General features: G+C 41.3%; 4 protein-coding genes across 7 annotated transcripts; 3 read left to right on the top strand and 1 right to left on the bottom strand.

Annotated features, from left to right (window-relative positions):
* Positions 1 to 85: 85 nt before the first annotated feature.
* rnf185 (ring finger protein 185) lies at positions 86 to 3,690 on the top strand. Of its 3 annotated transcripts, none has more exons than XM_035608483.1 (6): positions 86 to 690; positions 1,683 to 1,701; positions 1,785 to 1,897; positions 2,089 to 2,143; positions 2,487 to 2,604; positions 2,700 to 3,690. In XM_035608483.1, the coding sequence occupies exons 1-6, from the start codon at positions 512 to 514 to the stop codon at positions 2,792 to 2,794; spliced, it is 579 nt and encodes a 192-aa protein (XP_035464376.1). In that variant the 5' UTR covers positions 86 to 511; the 3' UTR covers positions 2,795 to 3,690. The 3 variants fall into 3 exon arrangements, with proteins under 3 accessions (XP_035464376.1, XP_035464377.1, XP_035464375.1); XM_035608484.2 differs by having other exon boundaries at positions 2,487 to 2,615; XM_035608482.1 differs by having other exon boundaries at positions 88 to 690; positions 2,697 to 3,690.
* A 202-nt stretch (positions 3,691 to 3,892) lies between these two features.
* On the bottom strand, positions 3,893 to 6,075 carry LOC118285109. 2 transcript variants are annotated; one of them, XM_035608470.2, is made up of 2 exons: positions 5,846 to 6,075; positions 3,893 to 4,641 (listed from the first exon to the last, which is right to left on the bottom strand). In XM_035608470.2, exons 1-2 carry the CDS (start codon positions 5,973 to 5,975, stop codon positions 3,950 to 3,952), a joined length of 822 nt encoding a protein of 273 aa, XP_035464363.1. In that variant the 5' UTR covers positions 5,976 to 6,075; the 3' UTR covers positions 3,893 to 3,949. The 2 variants fall into 2 exon arrangements, with proteins under 2 accessions (XP_035464363.1, XP_035464364.1); XM_035608471.2 differs by lacking the exon at positions 5,846 to 6,075 and adding an exon at positions 5,323 to 5,763.
* A 3,168-nt stretch (positions 6,076 to 9,243) lies between these two features.
* On the top strand, positions 9,244 to 9,951 carry LOC118285116 (homeobox protein goosecoid-2). Its single transcript, XM_035608485.2, has 2 exons — positions 9,244 to 9,564; positions 9,662 to 9,951. The coding sequence occupies exons 1-2, from the start codon at positions 9,324 to 9,326 to the stop codon at positions 9,949 to 9,951; spliced, it is 531 nt and encodes a 176-aa protein (XP_035464378.2). The 5' UTR covers positions 9,244 to 9,323.
* A 1,487-nt stretch (positions 9,952 to 11,438) lies between these two features.
* On the top strand, positions 11,439 to 17,362 carry ess2 (ess-2 splicing factor homolog). Its single transcript, XM_035608452.2, has 10 exons — positions 11,439 to 11,855; positions 12,611 to 12,779; positions 12,993 to 13,076; positions 13,326 to 13,492; positions 13,732 to 13,849; positions 13,955 to 14,088; positions 14,256 to 14,358; positions 14,481 to 14,590; positions 15,548 to 15,663; positions 15,860 to 17,362. Exons 1-10 carry the CDS (start codon positions 11,706 to 11,708, stop codon positions 16,137 to 16,139), a joined length of 1,431 nt encoding a protein of 476 aa, XP_035464345.1. The 5' UTR covers positions 11,439 to 11,705; the 3' UTR covers positions 16,140 to 17,362.
* The last annotated feature ends 429 nt before the right edge of the window (positions 17,363 to 17,791 follow it).

Here is a 17,791-nt window from a genome sequence, read left to right as displayed (position 1 = left end):
TGAAAGCAGCTGTACGCGTTTATAAACGGGGCGATACAGCTTTAAGGGGTCGCGCGCGCTCCCGCGGACGGAAATCTCTTTTTGGCACCACACGGGATCCACTTCCGGTCGCTGATGCGGATGTGTGATGCAATCAGCTGTAAGGATATCCGCCTCGACTTCTCACAAGTTACCACTTTCATTTAGAACAATGAATCAGCTGAACGATTAGCGCTCACATGTTTGTTGTCCGTTGCTCAGTATCCGGTTAAAGTTCGGTCCTACCAACTCGGTCTTCGCCTCTGGCTAACGTTAGCAACTCCGCACCGTTGCTAGCAGCCCATGTTAGCAGCTAGCAGCCCTGTTGCCAGTTTTATTCATTTATTTTTCTACGTATTCTTCGCTTGAAGCTCCGTCTTTTGACGCACACACACCACCCTGGGGTTCCATATGTGCATATTCTGATACGCTGGATCCCGGCGGAGGCAGTCACCCCACCTGGACCTGCTCGTTCGGAGGATCTGGCTTTTAAATGGCCACCGCTGCCCCCCCTCCAGCCTCTGGCACCGCTGCGGCCACCGAGAACCCGAGTCCCGGATCCAGCAGCTCGACCGCGGCCGACAGCGGCAACCAGGACAGCACCTTCGAGTGCAACATATGTCTGGACACCGCCAAGGATGCAGTGATCAGCCTGTGTGGACACCTCTTCTGGTACGTTCACGTCCGTGAGACTCTACGTGTGTAACCTCAGTCAGAGAATGAAGGCCACAGGCAGCTGCTGTAGTCCAGCTCATCTTACTTCTCTGGTTACTGAACAAGACACAGACAAGTGGCAAATCATCACACGTCGTGGTGGCTGACGACACCACCACCAACAACAATCAGGAGCGAGCCTGTTTACATGTGTCCAACTTTGAAATTAGCATGTAGACTATGTTCTTAGGAGAGCTGCGACAGTTAATCGGTAACTAAATTAATTGCAAACTTTTTTGGTAAATGATTAATCGGTTTGGTCAGTTTTTGAATATTTTCTGGTTTCGTTGCTCCTCTGTGACAGTAAACAAAATATTCTTGGTGTGTGGACAAAACAAAACATCATCTTGGCCTTTGGGAAACACGATTGACATTTTATGAACCAGACAACTAATCGATTAATCGAGAAAATAATCGACAGATTAAATCATCTGAAAAGTATATCATTTTGGATGCCATATCACATACAAACATATCACACAATATTTGTCATTATATCACTTGTCCCCTACTTTCAATGTTTACTTTGCTGTTTATATTTATAACCTGTTTTACAGTCTGTAAATACACTACCAGGGTAACACTGCATGTGTATGCTAACATGTTTTGGTTTATAATCTTGGTTAGTTTCATTTACACTTTCCAGCCTCTGTACTCAGGTTCACCTCTTCAAATATATAACTGTGACCCAACTTCTGTTCATTCAGCGTCTTTTTACCAACATAATTTACCATTTAAAAAGATAAGGTCAATCCCAGCGCAAGGAAGACAGTCTCTTCTCTCTCTCGTAGCCAAATTCACCCTCAATTTTTCAATGCTCATTATTTAGCTAATGTTGAATATCTTCAAAGTCACGTTGTTGTTTCAACAGATGCAATGTTTCACTAATCAAACATCTTCCCTCTCCAACATCTCTCTCTCGTCTTCATTTTCATTTCCCCCCCAATCAGTTGGCCTTGTTTGCATCAGGTAAGTTGACGCTCTGTTCTCTTCCTTTTCACCATTTTCAAACGAGAGAGCGGCGCCTAAACACGCATTTGTCTTTTTTGCAGTGGTTGGAGACCAGACCCAGCAGACAAGTGTGTCCAGTGTGTAAAGCTGGCATCAGTCGAGACAAAGTTATCCCCTTGTATGGCCGTGGAAGCACAGGTCAACAGGACCCCAGGTTGGTACTTTTGTGTTCTATTTACAGGTCAGGCTGACCCTAAACTTCTTGTATTATATAATCGCATTCCTCCTCCACATAATAATGCAAGGGTAAATATGTTAAGTTCACATTTTTAATGAACTATTTAAGAGAGGGTGAGAGTAAAAAAATTGTTGTCGGCTTTTACAAATGTTGTTTTTGTTTTAAAGAGAGAGAACACCCCCTCGACCACAAGGGCAAAGGCCTGAGCCAGAAAACCGTGGTGTAAGTATCACACAAAGTATATAATGTCATTATTTTGTCAACATGTTTGGAAGCATAATGTAGTTTCTCAGTGAAATGTCAGCTGATTAGTAATCTTATGCGTTAATGATGAAATCATTTCATAGAATGGTGCTGTGTTGCAGCCCTGCATTTTATTCATTGACAAAAGCACAATTCCCACTGGGATCTATTAAATAACGTGCTGAGTTGTAGGTGTCTCTCGGGAATTACCACAATTTGCACCACCTGTTGCGTCACTTCTGACTTACTATAGGATAAACCGCACATCAGATGTTGTGTCTAATACATAAAAAGAACCAACAGACGTTTTCTTGTTTTACAGGGATTTCAAGGGTTTGGTTTTGGAGATGGGGGTTTCCAAATGTCATTTGGAATTGGTGCCTTTCCATTTGGTATTTTTGCCACAGCTTTTAACATCAACGATGGGAGACCTCCTCCAGGTATATATGTTGTACGTGTTTCTCATCACCACGATGCATCTTTTATCAACAACACATTAAAGTAACATCTGCTGAACACATTTTCTCAACAGCAGCCCCTGGGACGCCACAGCACACGGACGAACAGTTTCTGTCTCGACTCTTCCTATTTGTCGCTCTGGTGATTATGTTTTGGCTGCTGATTGCGTGAACGCACCGGTAGACGACCTGCGGGGACAAGCCAAAGGATCTGACAAAGAGGACACATGAAGGCATATGTGATTCTGCCTCCATGCATATATTTGCTTCTTGATATTTTTTTCTCTCTCACCAAGCCATGTGAGATTTGAATGAAGCAGGTATTTCCAAATTATAGGAGTTTAATTATAAATTATGCTACCTACACTCTATCCAGACACCACAGAATGTTCCAGAAATGCTCCTGTTGGTGTGAACACCTCTGACCAGGACAATCTCCTGCTGTGTTCTCTGGATGTGAACGGTAAACACATATTCTCGGACATTTTCCATTCCATGTCTGAAAACGGCTTTTGTAAGAAAAGTACAGGACTGGTTGTATTTCCCACAACTCTGTAAACATTGACAGTTTGACAGTTAATATTACAATCTACACCTGTGCTTTTCCTACAGCAACATGTCAAAATGCCTTTTAAATTAAAAAAAAAGTAATACTGAGATAAATGCGTAACATGAGCCTTTGCTTTCCTCCATGTCATCTCTCTTTTACAATAATGTACCGAGACTTTTGTTCATTGTTTTTCTCCAACAAATTACAAATTATGCATCACGTCGCCAAAATCCTTCACATGCTTTGTGAAATCAAGACAATGTCGAACATTGTGTCTTTATTTAAGAACTATATTGATGCATATAAGCATTCAAAAGATTAACTTATGAAACAGTATTCCTTTCAAAATTGTAACATATTTTACTTTGCTTAGTTTCGTATGTTACTGTAATTAAATGTAAAATACTGTAACTACAGAGTTCAAATGGAGATTGGTGGGTTATCATGAAGCCATAACTCTAAATGTGAATTCAAGCTATTGACAGTAAAGCTTTGTAAATAAAAAATGTTAATCACCACCTGTTTTCCTATGAATGCGTCATGCTCACATGAGCCTTACCTGTTCAATTAATATGCAAACCAAGTCACACCAACTTGGTGAAAATTTCAATTACTTGCTCAATACTAACATCTGTACTGACATTTTTCAATCTTCATAGGGGTTAAAAGGGTTTATTTTAACCATTTTATGCTGTAAAAAAAATATTGGAGATATTTAGATCATTTTGTGGGAGAGGTTTATAGAAAACAGAATAAAGTACAAAAAGTCAGTTCGGTTTAGTCCTGTGTTTCTTGCTCTGTCTGTTTCTCTTGGGACTCTGACTGTGTGATGTTGAATTCTGCTTCATACATAATCTGCTGGATCCTTATTTTTGTCTCGCATCTTTTCTGTGGAGCAAGTCGCTTCAAGGCAGGGACAAAGCTCAGCAGAAATAGTTCATCCTCGTCCCGTGGCCTGGCGGGAAATGAGGCACCATTGTCTTTGAGCAGCCATTTCGCAGGCGACTGCGTACTTTGAGAGGTCAGCAGTGAGAGTGACTCTTGAATCAGCCGCCGCTTTCGTCCAGTTTTGCTGATGGGGGTGATCTGTGGGCTTGATGGCAACTTGGCCATTTGTGCGTCTTGAGACATCGACGGAACCTGTGTCACAAACGCCACCTGGGGCTTGAGGTCAGGTTGACTCACGGGGGCCTTCATGATGGACTGCGGTGTCTTGACCGCCTCGGACGATGTGGTTTCTCCCTCCATGCTGCCAGTTTCATTGTCAGGATTGTCGTCGTCGTCGTCGTTGCCACACATTTCTGCCACTCCGCTTCTTGATCCGGTGAAGGGTGCAATAAAATTCATAAGTTGCCTGTATTTCCACCTGCTCTGAACGACCTCCCCTTGCTTCTTGCTCTTGATCTCCATTCGAACTTCCTTCAAATATCGGTCTCTCATGTTCTTCCATTTTCTTTTGCACTCATCGGCTAGAAAGTAAAAATATCAGAGTGTAAATCACACGATTCTCCTGATCACTTACACTGCACAGGAATAATGAAAACTTATAGGAACAAAGATGAACGCAACCTGGACATTGAGGTGTCAAATTTTAGAGGCTCATAATATTGGCCGATATGAGCCGATATGACAGACATATCATCATTTTACAGAATGAACAATGTAGTAAAGATGTGCATTCATGCTTTGTGTTTTACATTACCACATTTAAAAAAATATATATTTGTGCTTTCTTTTTATTTAGTTATTTATAATAAAACGTATGGTGAAACTATAAAATGCAAGGTCTTTTGGTCATAAGGGTTTGATAACGACATAGGAATCAATATTTTAGACACTAATATCAGCATCGGGCCCCAAAGATCTGGCTCAATTAATTGTCTTATTAATTAGTTTATTGTTGCTTCAGTTATGCTCAGTTAGGCAATAAATGGATTCATAGTTTTCTCTATAAGAGGTCTAAAAAACTGTAAACGTCTTTTCATGTCCAATCTTTCAAATTGCTTGATGGTCCAAATCCCAAATATGTTCGATTTACTTAACAATAAGACGAAGAAAAGCAATAACACTGGAGCAAAGTCATGTTTTGGGTTTTGCCTCGATATTAAATTATTGACTGCTTATCTTGATAATCAAAAATCGATCAATACCGGGACGTTTCTGTGGTTCACGCCGCTCCGTCGTTGAGCATGCCGCCGTGCACCGAGGGCAGGGGGGACGTGTGTTCTGACTCTGGTCTATGTTTATCCGTGACGCCGCCGCCGCCGCCGCCGCCGCCGCTTCCTCGAGACGTCGCGAGCGTGTACGGGAGGCACGCGGTGTTCACCGCGGGTCCTTCGCGCCGAGCGGGGCCTCCTCCTCCTGCGTCGCGCCGCGGGAGTCGGACCGCGCCGCCCGCCCGGCGCAGCCTGCGGCGCAGCGCGGCCTAGGCGGTGCGAGCAGCGGCTGCTTCCGCTAGCACGGCACGGCACGCGCGGCCGCGGCCGCACCGCCCGGGCTGCTCCTCGCGCGGATCTAAAATCCAACAACTGTCCGCAACAGACACGTGGAACACCCGCGTGTTCTACAGACACGTGCTCCTGTTTGCTCGTCCCCGCTAATATCTGCTATATGCAGATATAATAACCGGCAGTAAAGTTGTGACAGGCTCCAATAAAACAATTGAATACTCACACGGGAGACCCAGGACCATGCTGATGTTTCTCCAGGCGTTTGCCCGACTTTCTGTGCAGCGGTAATTCGGCAAAGTGACGTTGTACAGCTCTGGGTAATTAAAAACGGCCAATATTAACTTATCGTCCATTTTGCCCCCACTGTCGTGTCTGTGTCTGTGTCTGTGCTGCGCGGACGCGGAAGCGGCAGTCTTCTCCCGCCTTTCCGCCCAGCTGCTGCCTCAACGCAACGCGAGTTATCGCGAGTGGCGGCGAGGGGCGGTCTGCCGCGCGGTGACGCTCTGCCGGTCACCGGCGGTCGTTGTGGTCTCTGGTCACAAGGGGGCGCCCGACTGTGCACTGAAAATACATCGCTAAGCAGCAGGTCACACACTGACATAGAATATCAAAAACATGCGCTCTTTTTTTCTTCGACCCTTTAGATAACTTTGTCCTGGTCTCAAACTGAACGTAATCGTCGAGAGAAATCAGAATTAGTGTAGTGGTGCCTGGTGGTTCTGATTCAAATTTATAAATGCACTGAATAAGCATGTAAGACATATTGCACAAGATTTGTCAAACTTTATTTTTTTTTCAAACTTTTATAGTCATCTGTTTGTATACACTGCAGTTTGAAAGTAAGGATTTTGTCTTTGTAAATCTTTTGAGATATATAGGGATCTTTAAATATTTTACACAGGTAGAATCCTGACACTGTGCTTTCAAATAATATATATATATATATATATATATATATATATATATATATATAGTTTGTCACGGTTGTGTTCGAATTCAAACATCTAACATTATACAACAACCCTTACCTCCACAATAGTTCATGTATTCTGGCTCCTTTTGGGGTTTTAAAGGGATAAGAGAGACATGGGCCACAAACTGGCCCCTAGTATATTGGCAATGCAGTCAGTGTGAAATACGGTAAACATCAAAAAAGGGTCATAGAGTCATATAAATGACTGATTTGTATATTTAGCTGTTGAAAACATGAAACAGGCAGTATAAAGACAGAGAGAGAACATACTGGTAAATGGGAGTGGTTTTTCTTTCTTTTCACTCTACTACTATAGTCTGTGGTTCAATTTCAGTCTACCCCCTTAAATAACAAAAACATATGGTCGCAGTGAGTTCAACACCACCTCAGTTCAGACTGAGGGAGCGACTACACCGAAGCCAGACAGAGTAAACTCCCTAAACACCAAATCCCAGTGCTCATTTCAAGGAAACGATATGAGGAGAAACATAATATTTGTATTTGCACAGCAATCAGATATGGAGTTTTGAGTGTTTTTCTTGATTGCACTCCAGTCCCCGGGGGGATCGGTATCTGTCAACTGTTTTCTTAAGCTTCAACAGTTATTAGTAGTAGTAGTACGTGGTACTGTGGATGTAGTCTGTTTTTCCCTGCACAAGTCTGGAGAAAAACACAGAGCGGAGGGTTGATCCTCCTGCATTTTCTGGTCTCACAGCTGCAATCTCCGATTCCCCCGGGAGGTTCTGGGCCCCGGTCCAGCAGTAAGCAGAGACACTGAGCTTTTTCACGCGTGAATGGTCTCATGCCATTCAGTGTTGTCTTGCTCATTTACCGACAGTCAGTGTGGGTGTATTTCAGAATCCTGATTTGATTTGTGTCATTCATTATTTATGTTTTCTTTTTTTTCCACTGACATGCTATTTGAGTATAACCATTTGATATGTCTGATCACAGCACAACATGTTAGTCACTGATGATTATACTGAAAAGAACCTCACAGGTCAGCTACACCAGATCTATTACTACGCTCTTATTTTTTCTAATATCTAATAAAAAGTGCAACATTGTCACAGTATAAGACAGAAAGGAATAGAGTGGAATTTCTTTTTCAGCTTTGGCCTGGTAAAGCTCATGCTTTTGTCAATATATCTGTTATGTTGTTAAGCTGTCTTTTGTTCCGATGAGAGAGTAAAATGAGTACGTTGTCTGTCCGAGAAAAATTTGATATGCAACCGGACTTGGTTGTGGATCCTTGAATAACCAAGACCTAGTTGGCTGAGAATCTTCACAGACAAATCAATTAGTCAATCAAATATTGTCCGTTTCCCCTTTATATCACTTAAGGGTGTTATTGAAGGGTTGCTGCAGGCATCCTTAAAACTATTTCCTGCACCACTAATTATGTTAATAATAGAAAAATCGTTGTTTACCGTTAGTGTTGGGGTTTCCATGTGAAACCACTTTAAATTGAAGAGGGCAGTCCAAGTAACCCCTCAAAAGTCCAGAAAACTGTATCAGCTGTGGGCTTGTGATGGTTGTGCATGGTGGTTTCCTTCACTTTACTTCTTGTACCAAATATTGCTCTTACAACAACAAAATGAACCTTTATCAATCTAATCCCCAGTAATGAATTTTGTGCTGTTTGAACCAATGTGGTACAATTCCTTCTTTTGAGAGCCACAATAACGGTAGATAGTGATCTCACATGCTCCTCAAACTATATGTCAACAATCTGGACGCCATTAAACCCAGGTGAAAAGGATGGGTTGGTGTTTATTGTTATCTGTTTCCAAAAGCCCTTATAAGCGGAGCTTAAGATAGATTGTGGGAATCCATTAATTCGTATATTGCCTTGTATGAAATCACAGGATTTGTCGGGGGAGATGAATTTAACCTGTAATAGCCTTACCGCAGCGGTGCACATTGTCAGAGGAGTCGGACTGAGCAGACTGCACCACACTGATAATACACAAGATGCATGATTGTGAATACAAACTAGATGGAGGAAACCCTTTTGTGAATTTACCCGTGACATATCTGCTTATCTGTATTGAGTTATACAGTACATACAAATCTATTAGTGACATGTCACTAGCACTGGCAAAATTAGTAATTCATTCATCTGCAACTCCTAAATTAACGGGTTTAATTATTGTTGTTATCTGTGCAGCCATAACCTGTGTAATTTACTAAACATATCTATGAATTTGCACAAGATCATTTGTTGATAAGGCTAAGTAGGAAAAATGACATTGTGAAATAAATTTAAGGAGCTAATCCTTCAATTCAGCATACACAAGTCTCTGGCCACACCAAAAAAACGTTCATCTTTAAATCCGGGTTTCTAATACCGAGCAATCCCCTTTTCTCTAAAACCCCAACAATAAGGATCTTAAGAGCTCGCCACTTCTCATTTTATGCAGTGAAATCTGATTTCTTTTGGAGAAAGGAATGAGGTAAGATTAACTGAATCTGCCGTCCCTCCTAACCTCTTCACAAAACTGCCCAGATTAGCTAGGAATTAAGTTTCAACCGTTTTATGTGTCTGGTCCATAGGGGGGATTATGGTTTTACTTTTTTTTGCCTCCCAATTTCACTATAAGGGCCTGACGCACTGTTGTGGAGAGGGGAGAAAGAGAAGGGCAGCCGAGCCTGAACAATCGAAAAGCGCTGTGTGTCAATATCTTGTGATTATCATTGCTCGTGTTTTATTGGAATTTCTTTGGAGATGGATGGACTGATCAGGATGGAGAGACAAAAGTTTCCTTTCACCATTGAAAACATATTGAGTAAATATCCAAACAGTAATGGTGACAATTGGACATGTGGAACAAGTGGAGCTGGATTAAAAGAAAAGGCAGCGAGTCCTGTTGGAGACCAGACAGAGACTGTGCCTCACGCCTGCATGTGCTGCTGCTGCTACTGCCCCCACTGTGGAGACATATTCAGAACTGATTTCATTCCCGAAGGTAAGACCATACCACCACCTCTCTGTTGGCACGCGTTTTTTAAAAAAAATGATTTTGTCGCCTGTGTCACTTATTCTCCTCCCTGACTTCAAATCAGATTTCCTCCCTGCCGCCTGTCAGTATGGATGGCCCCCAGCGATGTTCTCCAACCCATGCAGGCTGGGAGAGGCTCACAGAGAGGAGCAGTTAGCCGGTCAGGTGCAGAGGCGGACCAGACGCCACCGCACCATTTTCACGGAGGAGCAGCTGGACGCACTGGAGGAGCTGTTCCTGCAGAACCAGTATCCGGATGTGAACACAAGGGAGAAATTAGCACAGCACACTCACTTAAGAGAGGAAAGAGTAGAGGTAAGTCTGCTGTGTCACATTCAGCCTACCATTGAATAATAATGCTGTTTATACACTAATGCAGGTTTTAATGATTATCATGTTAATGACAAGTAACAGTTGTGTGCAATTTTAAGTACTGTATTCAAAAAGGGATATAATATAACTTTTCTGCTAGGTTTGGTTTAAAAACCGAAGAGCAAAGTGGAGGCGTCAGAAAAGACTATCATTTGGTGTTGGAAATACAGAAAACTAAATTTTGGACCTTATGTATGGATGAGTGTGTGTGTGTGTGTGTGTGTGTGTGTGTGTGTCTGAGTGAGTGGGTGAGAGCAGAATTCTTGCGTGCTACTGTTATTAAATATGACAGCCGGTCAAAACCTTTTTCCCCCCAGACAATAAACAAACATGGAGCTTTTTGTGACAGTCAAATCATGGGACTTTGGCCTGAGCAATTCCTATTAAGGAAGCTGTTTGGTGGAGTGCATGATAGAAGGACTGGTAGCACATGCTCATACGAATCCTGAAAACTCAAAAATTCAGCTTGTAAATGGTTTGTTCCAGTTTGCACCAGTTGTGGACAAAAGTGCCCTTGATAACAAATAAAGTTATTTTGAAAAAGACGGACGAACTTCATTGTCAATGCAATCCACAATGCACACAAGATTAAGCCTCATACCAATTTAAAAGATGACATGCAGTGATCACTGCTGATTAGAATTTGAATATTTCACTTTTTCAGCTTCAGGTCTATATTTAAATTTTTAAAAAAGGGTTCAAAATTGTCCTACAACTTTCAGAATTCATCTGACAGATCATCATATCAGTTAGTCAATTCAGAGATTGGTCAGTCTGGGTATTAGTAATGCCCGAGGGGCTCGGGCAACAAACAGAGGGATTATTAATACTGTATATAGCATTTATTCTGTAAGGGGGCAGATAACAGGGGTGAGAGAGAAACCCCTCATTTGAAAAGTCTTCTCTATATCTAGTACAATATCAAAATGTCCCTAGCAAATCAACAAAGTCTTCATGTATCATGGTTATTGATTTGGTGTTAAAACAAGGAATCCAAATTACACTTCAATATGTGACCTTTAAATTCAACACTATATCCGTCATCAATATTGTCATAGAATATTTATATATTTTGTCAAGTGAGTAGATCTTATCCAAAATATTGATTCACATTTTCCATTTCAAGTATTGATCACAGTGACCATAGAACGAACACATGACTTGTATTGTAATACAAGTTATAACAAAAATACAACGATTTTATTTTTTACTTTTTTCTTTGCCTTTATTTAAAAGACAGCATACACATTATCAAAAGACACACCAGAGTCTGACGAGAGAACAGAAACGAACAGCAGAGTAAAAACGTAACACGACAGTCGAAATAAATCGAGATTGCTTTTAGCAATGAAAAGTGCTCTATGAATAAAATGTATTATTATTATTATTATTAGTAGTAGTAGTAGTATAACTCCAAAAAAATGACGAAAGTCAAAATGAAGAAAAACAGTCCACTTCCGGTGACGTAACATTGTGGACTACGACACTACGTCGGTCGTACGCCTCTGTTGTCGTTGTGCTGGACTCATAGTGAGCTAGCTGGTTCATTACTGTTGTTTATCTTCACAGCTGATTTCAAAACGTGTTGTTTTGTGACGACATCGTTAACATTTCCAAACGGTGTTTGTGAGGTAGTAACGCCGTCGCGCGTTTACGTGCAGTCGGTGTGTGAAGTGGAACCACTCGCCGTTAGCGCCGTTAGCGCCGTTAGCCCGGGAGGCTAACACGGCCCCACAATGGAGGGCAGCGCCAGCGTCAGGGCAGCGCTCTGCGGGACGCTCGTCTCTGCCGCGGCCACAGCAGTGGCTCTCCGGCAGCAGCAACCCGAAGAGAAGGGGACGGGGAAGCCGAAGAGAGAGGTGCTCGACGAGGAGGAGTACATCGAGGTGAGTAAATGGGCAAAGAAGACAACACGTGTGTGGATTGGTTTTATTCATCTGGAGCTTTCGGGCGATAACAGCAGTGTTGTTTTAGCAAAGGTGATGCTAGCAAAGAAACAGCCGAAGGCATTTTTAAGATTTTACTGCAACAAACATTTCTCATGGTGTTGAACATTGTGTCCTTTGTATCAAGGGCGTTGAATAATGAACACAACATCTCCGTGGTGCGAATAGACCTCGACACTGAAGCACTGGCCTTGAAGACCATGGGTGCCCCCTGCCCCTCTGTAGTTTCTAGGAAAAGACGAAATTGGGATTCACGTCAGTGTTTGAGGTTAAACTTATCCAGGAAAGATCTAGGACTATACAATTATGATTTGACATTAACAAGCCTTTTGTCCATCAATGATATTGTGTTCAAAAATATCCTTGATGCAGCTCTGACACATGTAGCGGTGAGACTGGTTCCTTAATTCATCGTTTAATGACACGTGACAGAAACATAAGGTCAACAGTATTGATGATCTATGGCAAATAACTCTGAATTATGTGGCTTTTCTCTCTTTTACGTCGTTTAACCATCCGTCTTACCATCCTGTTTAGTTTTGGGAACTTGCAAATCAAGTAAATGGGATTGAGTAAAGAAGTGACTTGTTGTTGTTGTTGTTGTAATATCAAAGAACATTTCATTATCTATATCAAAGAACATTTCATTATCGTCCTCTTAACGTCAAATAAACTTACCTGTGTACTTCTAACAGAGTTTGGAGAAGATCATCCAGAGGGATTTCTTCCCAGATGTGACAAAATTGCAAGCGCAGAAGGACTATTTGGAAGCCGAGGAAACTGGAGACCTCGGGAGAATGAGAGAGATATCCATCCGATATGGATCGTCTGTGACAAAATGTACTCCACGATCTTCTGCACCTTGTGAGTACTACGATGAGAGAATCCAAACGTTGTATTCCAGTGATTTTATACATTGCAGAATGTATATCTTGTGCATTTTTGCTGCTTTGCATGAAGTTATTGATTCTACAAGCTTTTGGGCGCTATACCATGTGAGATGAAAATTGTTCTGTCAAGATATTGGTCTGGTCCCCATGAATGGGCTTTTCAACTATGTTTAATTCTGTGTGTAAGATGTTACTCCAGCCAGCTTTGAGACACCAGTGGGCCACTCGGGGTCTCCCTCCTCCACTCGTGGCAATAAAGCTTTAGATGGAGGTAAGTTGTCTAATTATTAGATTTGACTAATAAATAATGTAAAGGAATGTTCTTAGCTTTGTTTGTGTGTTTACATGAAACATGTATCCCATTTTAAACACCCTTTTTTTGGCTCTTACATAAATGATTTCACATCCTCTTCATTTGGTCTCATGAATAGACATATTTGGCAGTAATACTGAAACAAATGGACTTACAGAGCTGCTTAACTGTAATTAAACCTTATTTCTATCAATGTTTTATTTACAGAAGGCAAAGACGATGAGGAGGAAAAAGAGCTTCCCTGTCTAGATCGTTTCCTTGCTAAAAATACCAGTGAGGATAATGCATCATTTGAACAGATAATGGATCTGGCAAAAGACAAGGAGAAAGTGAGGCATGCCTGGTTATATGAGGCGGAGGCTGAATACAAACAGGTATGTATTTGCAGATCAGGTTTTGGTTTAATTAAAAACAAATGGAATATGATTGCTGACATTACAGCTATTCACTCGCAGTGACCAAATTGCTAATTATAGAACTATTTATGTTTTGAGTATGAAGCAATCACCAACTGTAAACCTGAAATGTGGCTTTGAGTTTGTAGCTTGTTTCCTATATTTAACTGGCAACTCTGATGGGCATGAAAACCTTATAAACATTTTGTATGTTTCAGCGCCATGAGGAGAACCTTGCTTTACCATCAGTAGAGAAGGCAGCACTTGAATGTGTCAAAGCTGGATTGGAGACGTGGGAGTACAAAGCGAAGAATGCCTTAATGTATTATCCAGAGGGTAAGATCTGTTAAAACTTGAATCCCCATTAAAGGCAAAGATGGATCCCATTTTCTGTGAGGAAAAAAAATGAATGGAATACGCTAAACACTTTTTCGAATTCAGGTGTTGAAGATGAAGATGCTCTCTTTAAGAAGCCAAGGGAGGTCGTTCACAAGAACACACGTTTTGTTGGAGACCCATTCAGCAAAGCTCTCAACAAAAGCCAGATTCAACAGGCGGCTGCTCTCAATGCACAGGTAAGGTTAAGGAATATGGTTCATAAAAAACAGAGATAGTTTTATTGGGGTACTTTTGTTTTGGACCAAATGCTCCATACGGGTGAATTAAATATCTCTGCATGGCAGGTTATTCCTCAGTTGAATACATGAATGATGCAGGGGATATGTCATGTTTTTTTGTCCAGTTCAAACAGGGTAAAGTCGGCCCTGATGGGAAAGAACTCATCCCACACGAATCCCCTTCAGTGAATGGATTTGGCTTTGAGAGGACGCCTTCCCCTGCACCTGGTAAGGGCAACTTACAATCCTCCACAGAGATCACTGATGAAAATAAATGTTGCATTGAAATAATGATTTCTGCCTACATTTGGAGTAGATTCCTGAAAGCTGTTTTTGTCTGTATTTGTCAGGTGTATCTGACTCACCTCTAATGACCTGGGGTGAGATCGAGAGTACCCCCTTTCGTCTCGATGGATCAGACAGCCCTTTTGTTGAGAGGAATCACGGTCCATCATTCAAGGTACTGAGTGGTTTCTGGAAGGCTTTGTAAATAATATTGTTATTATTTGTTAATTTGTAAAATATTCACACTTAAGGCTGCCTTTATGTATGAAAAGAGATTTTTTAATTTTAATCGATGTAACCCTTCACCGCCCACATACTTCCATGCAGCCCTTATGTTGGCATGATTGTTAACCAAAAAATCCACTAGATGGCAGCACATTGTCAAGATTTTCTGACATGAACAATGGCGACTGTGGAAGAATTTCCTCTTCGTAAGCTTTCAGAAGACGTGCACAAATATGGACGAAATTACCGCACACGTTGGACAGGAAGCTCCTTCCATCTGCTTATAAGATCAACCGCCTAAACTGAGCCTTTTAAGGATATGTATTTATATAAATGTATGATATTCATCACCACTAGATGTTGCACTAGCACCAGCACCTCAGACCAAAACAAATACTTCTTTCCCTCCTCCCTTATTCCAATGAACAAGGTGTTGCCTCTACAGTCTATGGATGTTGTGAAACCTAGTGAAAGTGGCAAGTGAGCTGAATGACGTAACCTAAAAGATACCCAAGCATTGTTAGCATGGTCGTGCTGTGTGTACCCCATGGGCTGTTTAAGCATAAGGTCTAGCCTAGCCTTTCTGGTTTAACTGTAACCGTAGTTGGCAGGTGATGGGTGTGTTTACGGTGTTTGTGGGCTCTGAAAGACTGAAGCCGTCTCACTCTATAAACATGTTAGAGACCAATGGTTACACAGGGAGGGACTAACCTGCGCCAACACAAACATGCTCCCGGACCAGCTACCACAACAAATAACAGAGAAACTTGGATTACAACACACACACAGGGAGTGTGACTTGTTCAGGATGCCATTACACCACTGCATCTTGACATAGAAAAGGGTTGTAGACTGTTATATTCATGTTTAAAATCTAATGTTTAATATAAAATATGGTCTCTAATAGATTCCAGAACCCGGACGACGAGAGAGGTTGGGCTTAAAGATGGCTAATGAAGCTGCAGCTAAAAACCGTGCAAAGAAACATGAGGCATTGCGAAAGGCCACGGAGAACCTTGCAAGGTAAAGACATTTAACCTTTATGCATTGTCGATTTTATTGGCCTCTGCAAGTAACAACACCCTACTGCTTCTGTCAGCTCCTTTTTAATTGGAGAAAAGTTTAGAAGGAAAGGTGTTTAATACCACGAGTCTTCCACTGTATTTTGTTTGTCATGTTTGTCATGAACTAACTAAGCACATCATTGTTTGTGTTTCAGTCTTACACCTAAAGGCCTGAGCCCAGCCCTCACCCCTGCTCTGCAGAGGCTCGTAAATCGGACATCCAGCAAATACACTGACAAAGCACTAAGAGCAAGTTACACCCCATCTCCCTCACACTCTGTCCCTGACTGCAAGTCTCCCTTTGGTGGCCCATCTACTCCGTCAGGGACGCCGACGCCAAACAAAGCCAAGACACCGAGCTCTCAGGACGTGACATCACTCACAGACAATCTACTGCAACTTCCCAAGAGACGGAAAGCCTCAGACTTTTTCTGAGTAAGGAGCAGTGCCTCTGCCTGGGTTGTATAAAACGTTTCTGTAATGTGGAGAACTTTTATTAGAAACTCCCCAGACAGATTTTTAATTCGATCAAAGAGCACATCTTTCAGCTGGATAAAGTAATTTATAAGGATTTATTTGTCACATGTTCGCGCAGATTGGGTCATGTAGATCCCGGTGAAATATTGCTTCTAAATTTCCTTCTAAATTATGTTTTTCTTATTTTAATTTTTTTTTATTCATATACATATATTTTTTTAACATTTTGTTCTCTCCCTGCCACGTAAGCACTAGCACATGCTTAACTGAGATTTCCAATATAATTATAGTCCAATAATTACTTTGAAGAATCACACATACAAATTAGATTAATACACATCAATACAATAGCCTTTCACCCAGTTCATGATACATTCAGCCATGGTATTTCAGTGTGTCTCTCTTCACCTCATATATAAATGCATTTAAATACTGTTCAGCATTTGGGCTACTGTCAGAAATTCTCCAACGTGTACTCAGTGTGTTTTGTGAAATATCTGAGGTTAACCCTAAGGCAATTTTTGTCTGTTTGGGAAATCAGCACACAACTAGGACTAGAGAGTCCAACTTCATGGATCTGTGTTTTCAAACTTAAAGTTTACCTTTCATTTGACTTAAGGACTGCTTTTGCTTAATATACATGTTAATCCTTTTTAAGAAAAGGCATTAGACTTTTTGCTGTAGGTTTGTCGCAAAAGCAGTGAATGGGTAGGTTTGCATTTTGTTGAGTCTGTCTCAAAACAGTACTTGTATGTCCATAGGTTCATTGAAAGAACCGATGGTCACTGAATGGCAATAAAGCTTAGTGCAACACCAGCATAAGAGGTGGAGGACGGACTCTCCTCCTCTGCAAAAAAAATTTCTCAAACCTCAGCGGAAGCAAATATGAAGCCTCAGCAGTCCTGAGTGAAGTGAGTATCATCTGACTGTAGAGGCTTTTTTTTTTTTTTGCACAAAATTCCCCTTTTGTCTGTTTCCCCCAGATGCTGTTTTCTGTCTGATTATTGTTTGGATTAAAAACCCTAATGTCCAACTCGGACTGATAACGACTTCATATTAACTTCAGCTGAACTTTACCAAGCAATTTTTTTTTTTACACAAGGAGTAACAATGTACATATTGCTGTGAGAGAATTGTTTTAATGCAGACTTTGATTTTTAAAATAAATGTATGTGTAAGAAGGGGATTTAATCTTTATTGTTACATCATTAGGATGTTTACTGAGACGTCTCAGCCTGAAGATTTGTCATGGCAACGGCGCTTCATTTCAACCTGTATATGATACAGAGAATCTGAGGTTAATTACCGAGCCAAAGAGGCAGCTTCAAATACAACTGTTTTGGATGTCAAGAAGCAGTTGTAACCTGCTTTTCTAGGATTATCCAACTTTAATTTCATGTGTAGTACGGGGGTCATGTGTTGTGTCCCAACTGTTGTATGAATTTTGACACATAAATTATGTGCACATTGTGCTATACTAAAAGCTGCTGTCAAAGACATGAAGATATCTCTTCAGTTATGATTAGAAATTTCCTCAAGGATTTGCCCGATATTATAATTGCAGTCTTTGAGTTTGACCCGTAGAAGAAAGTGAAACAGGTGAGACTGTG

The sequence above is a fragment of the Scophthalmus maximus genome, chromosome 20 (assembly GCF_022379125.1).
Source record: "Scophthalmus maximus strain ysfricsl-2021 chromosome 20, ASM2237912v1, whole genome shotgun sequence".
Taxonomy (NCBI): domain Eukaryota; kingdom Metazoa; phylum Chordata; class Actinopteri; order Pleuronectiformes; family Scophthalmidae; genus Scophthalmus; species Scophthalmus maximus.
The sequence above is the reverse complement of the archived record's forward strand: the minus strand, read 5'-3'. Positions and strand labels throughout refer to the sequence as shown.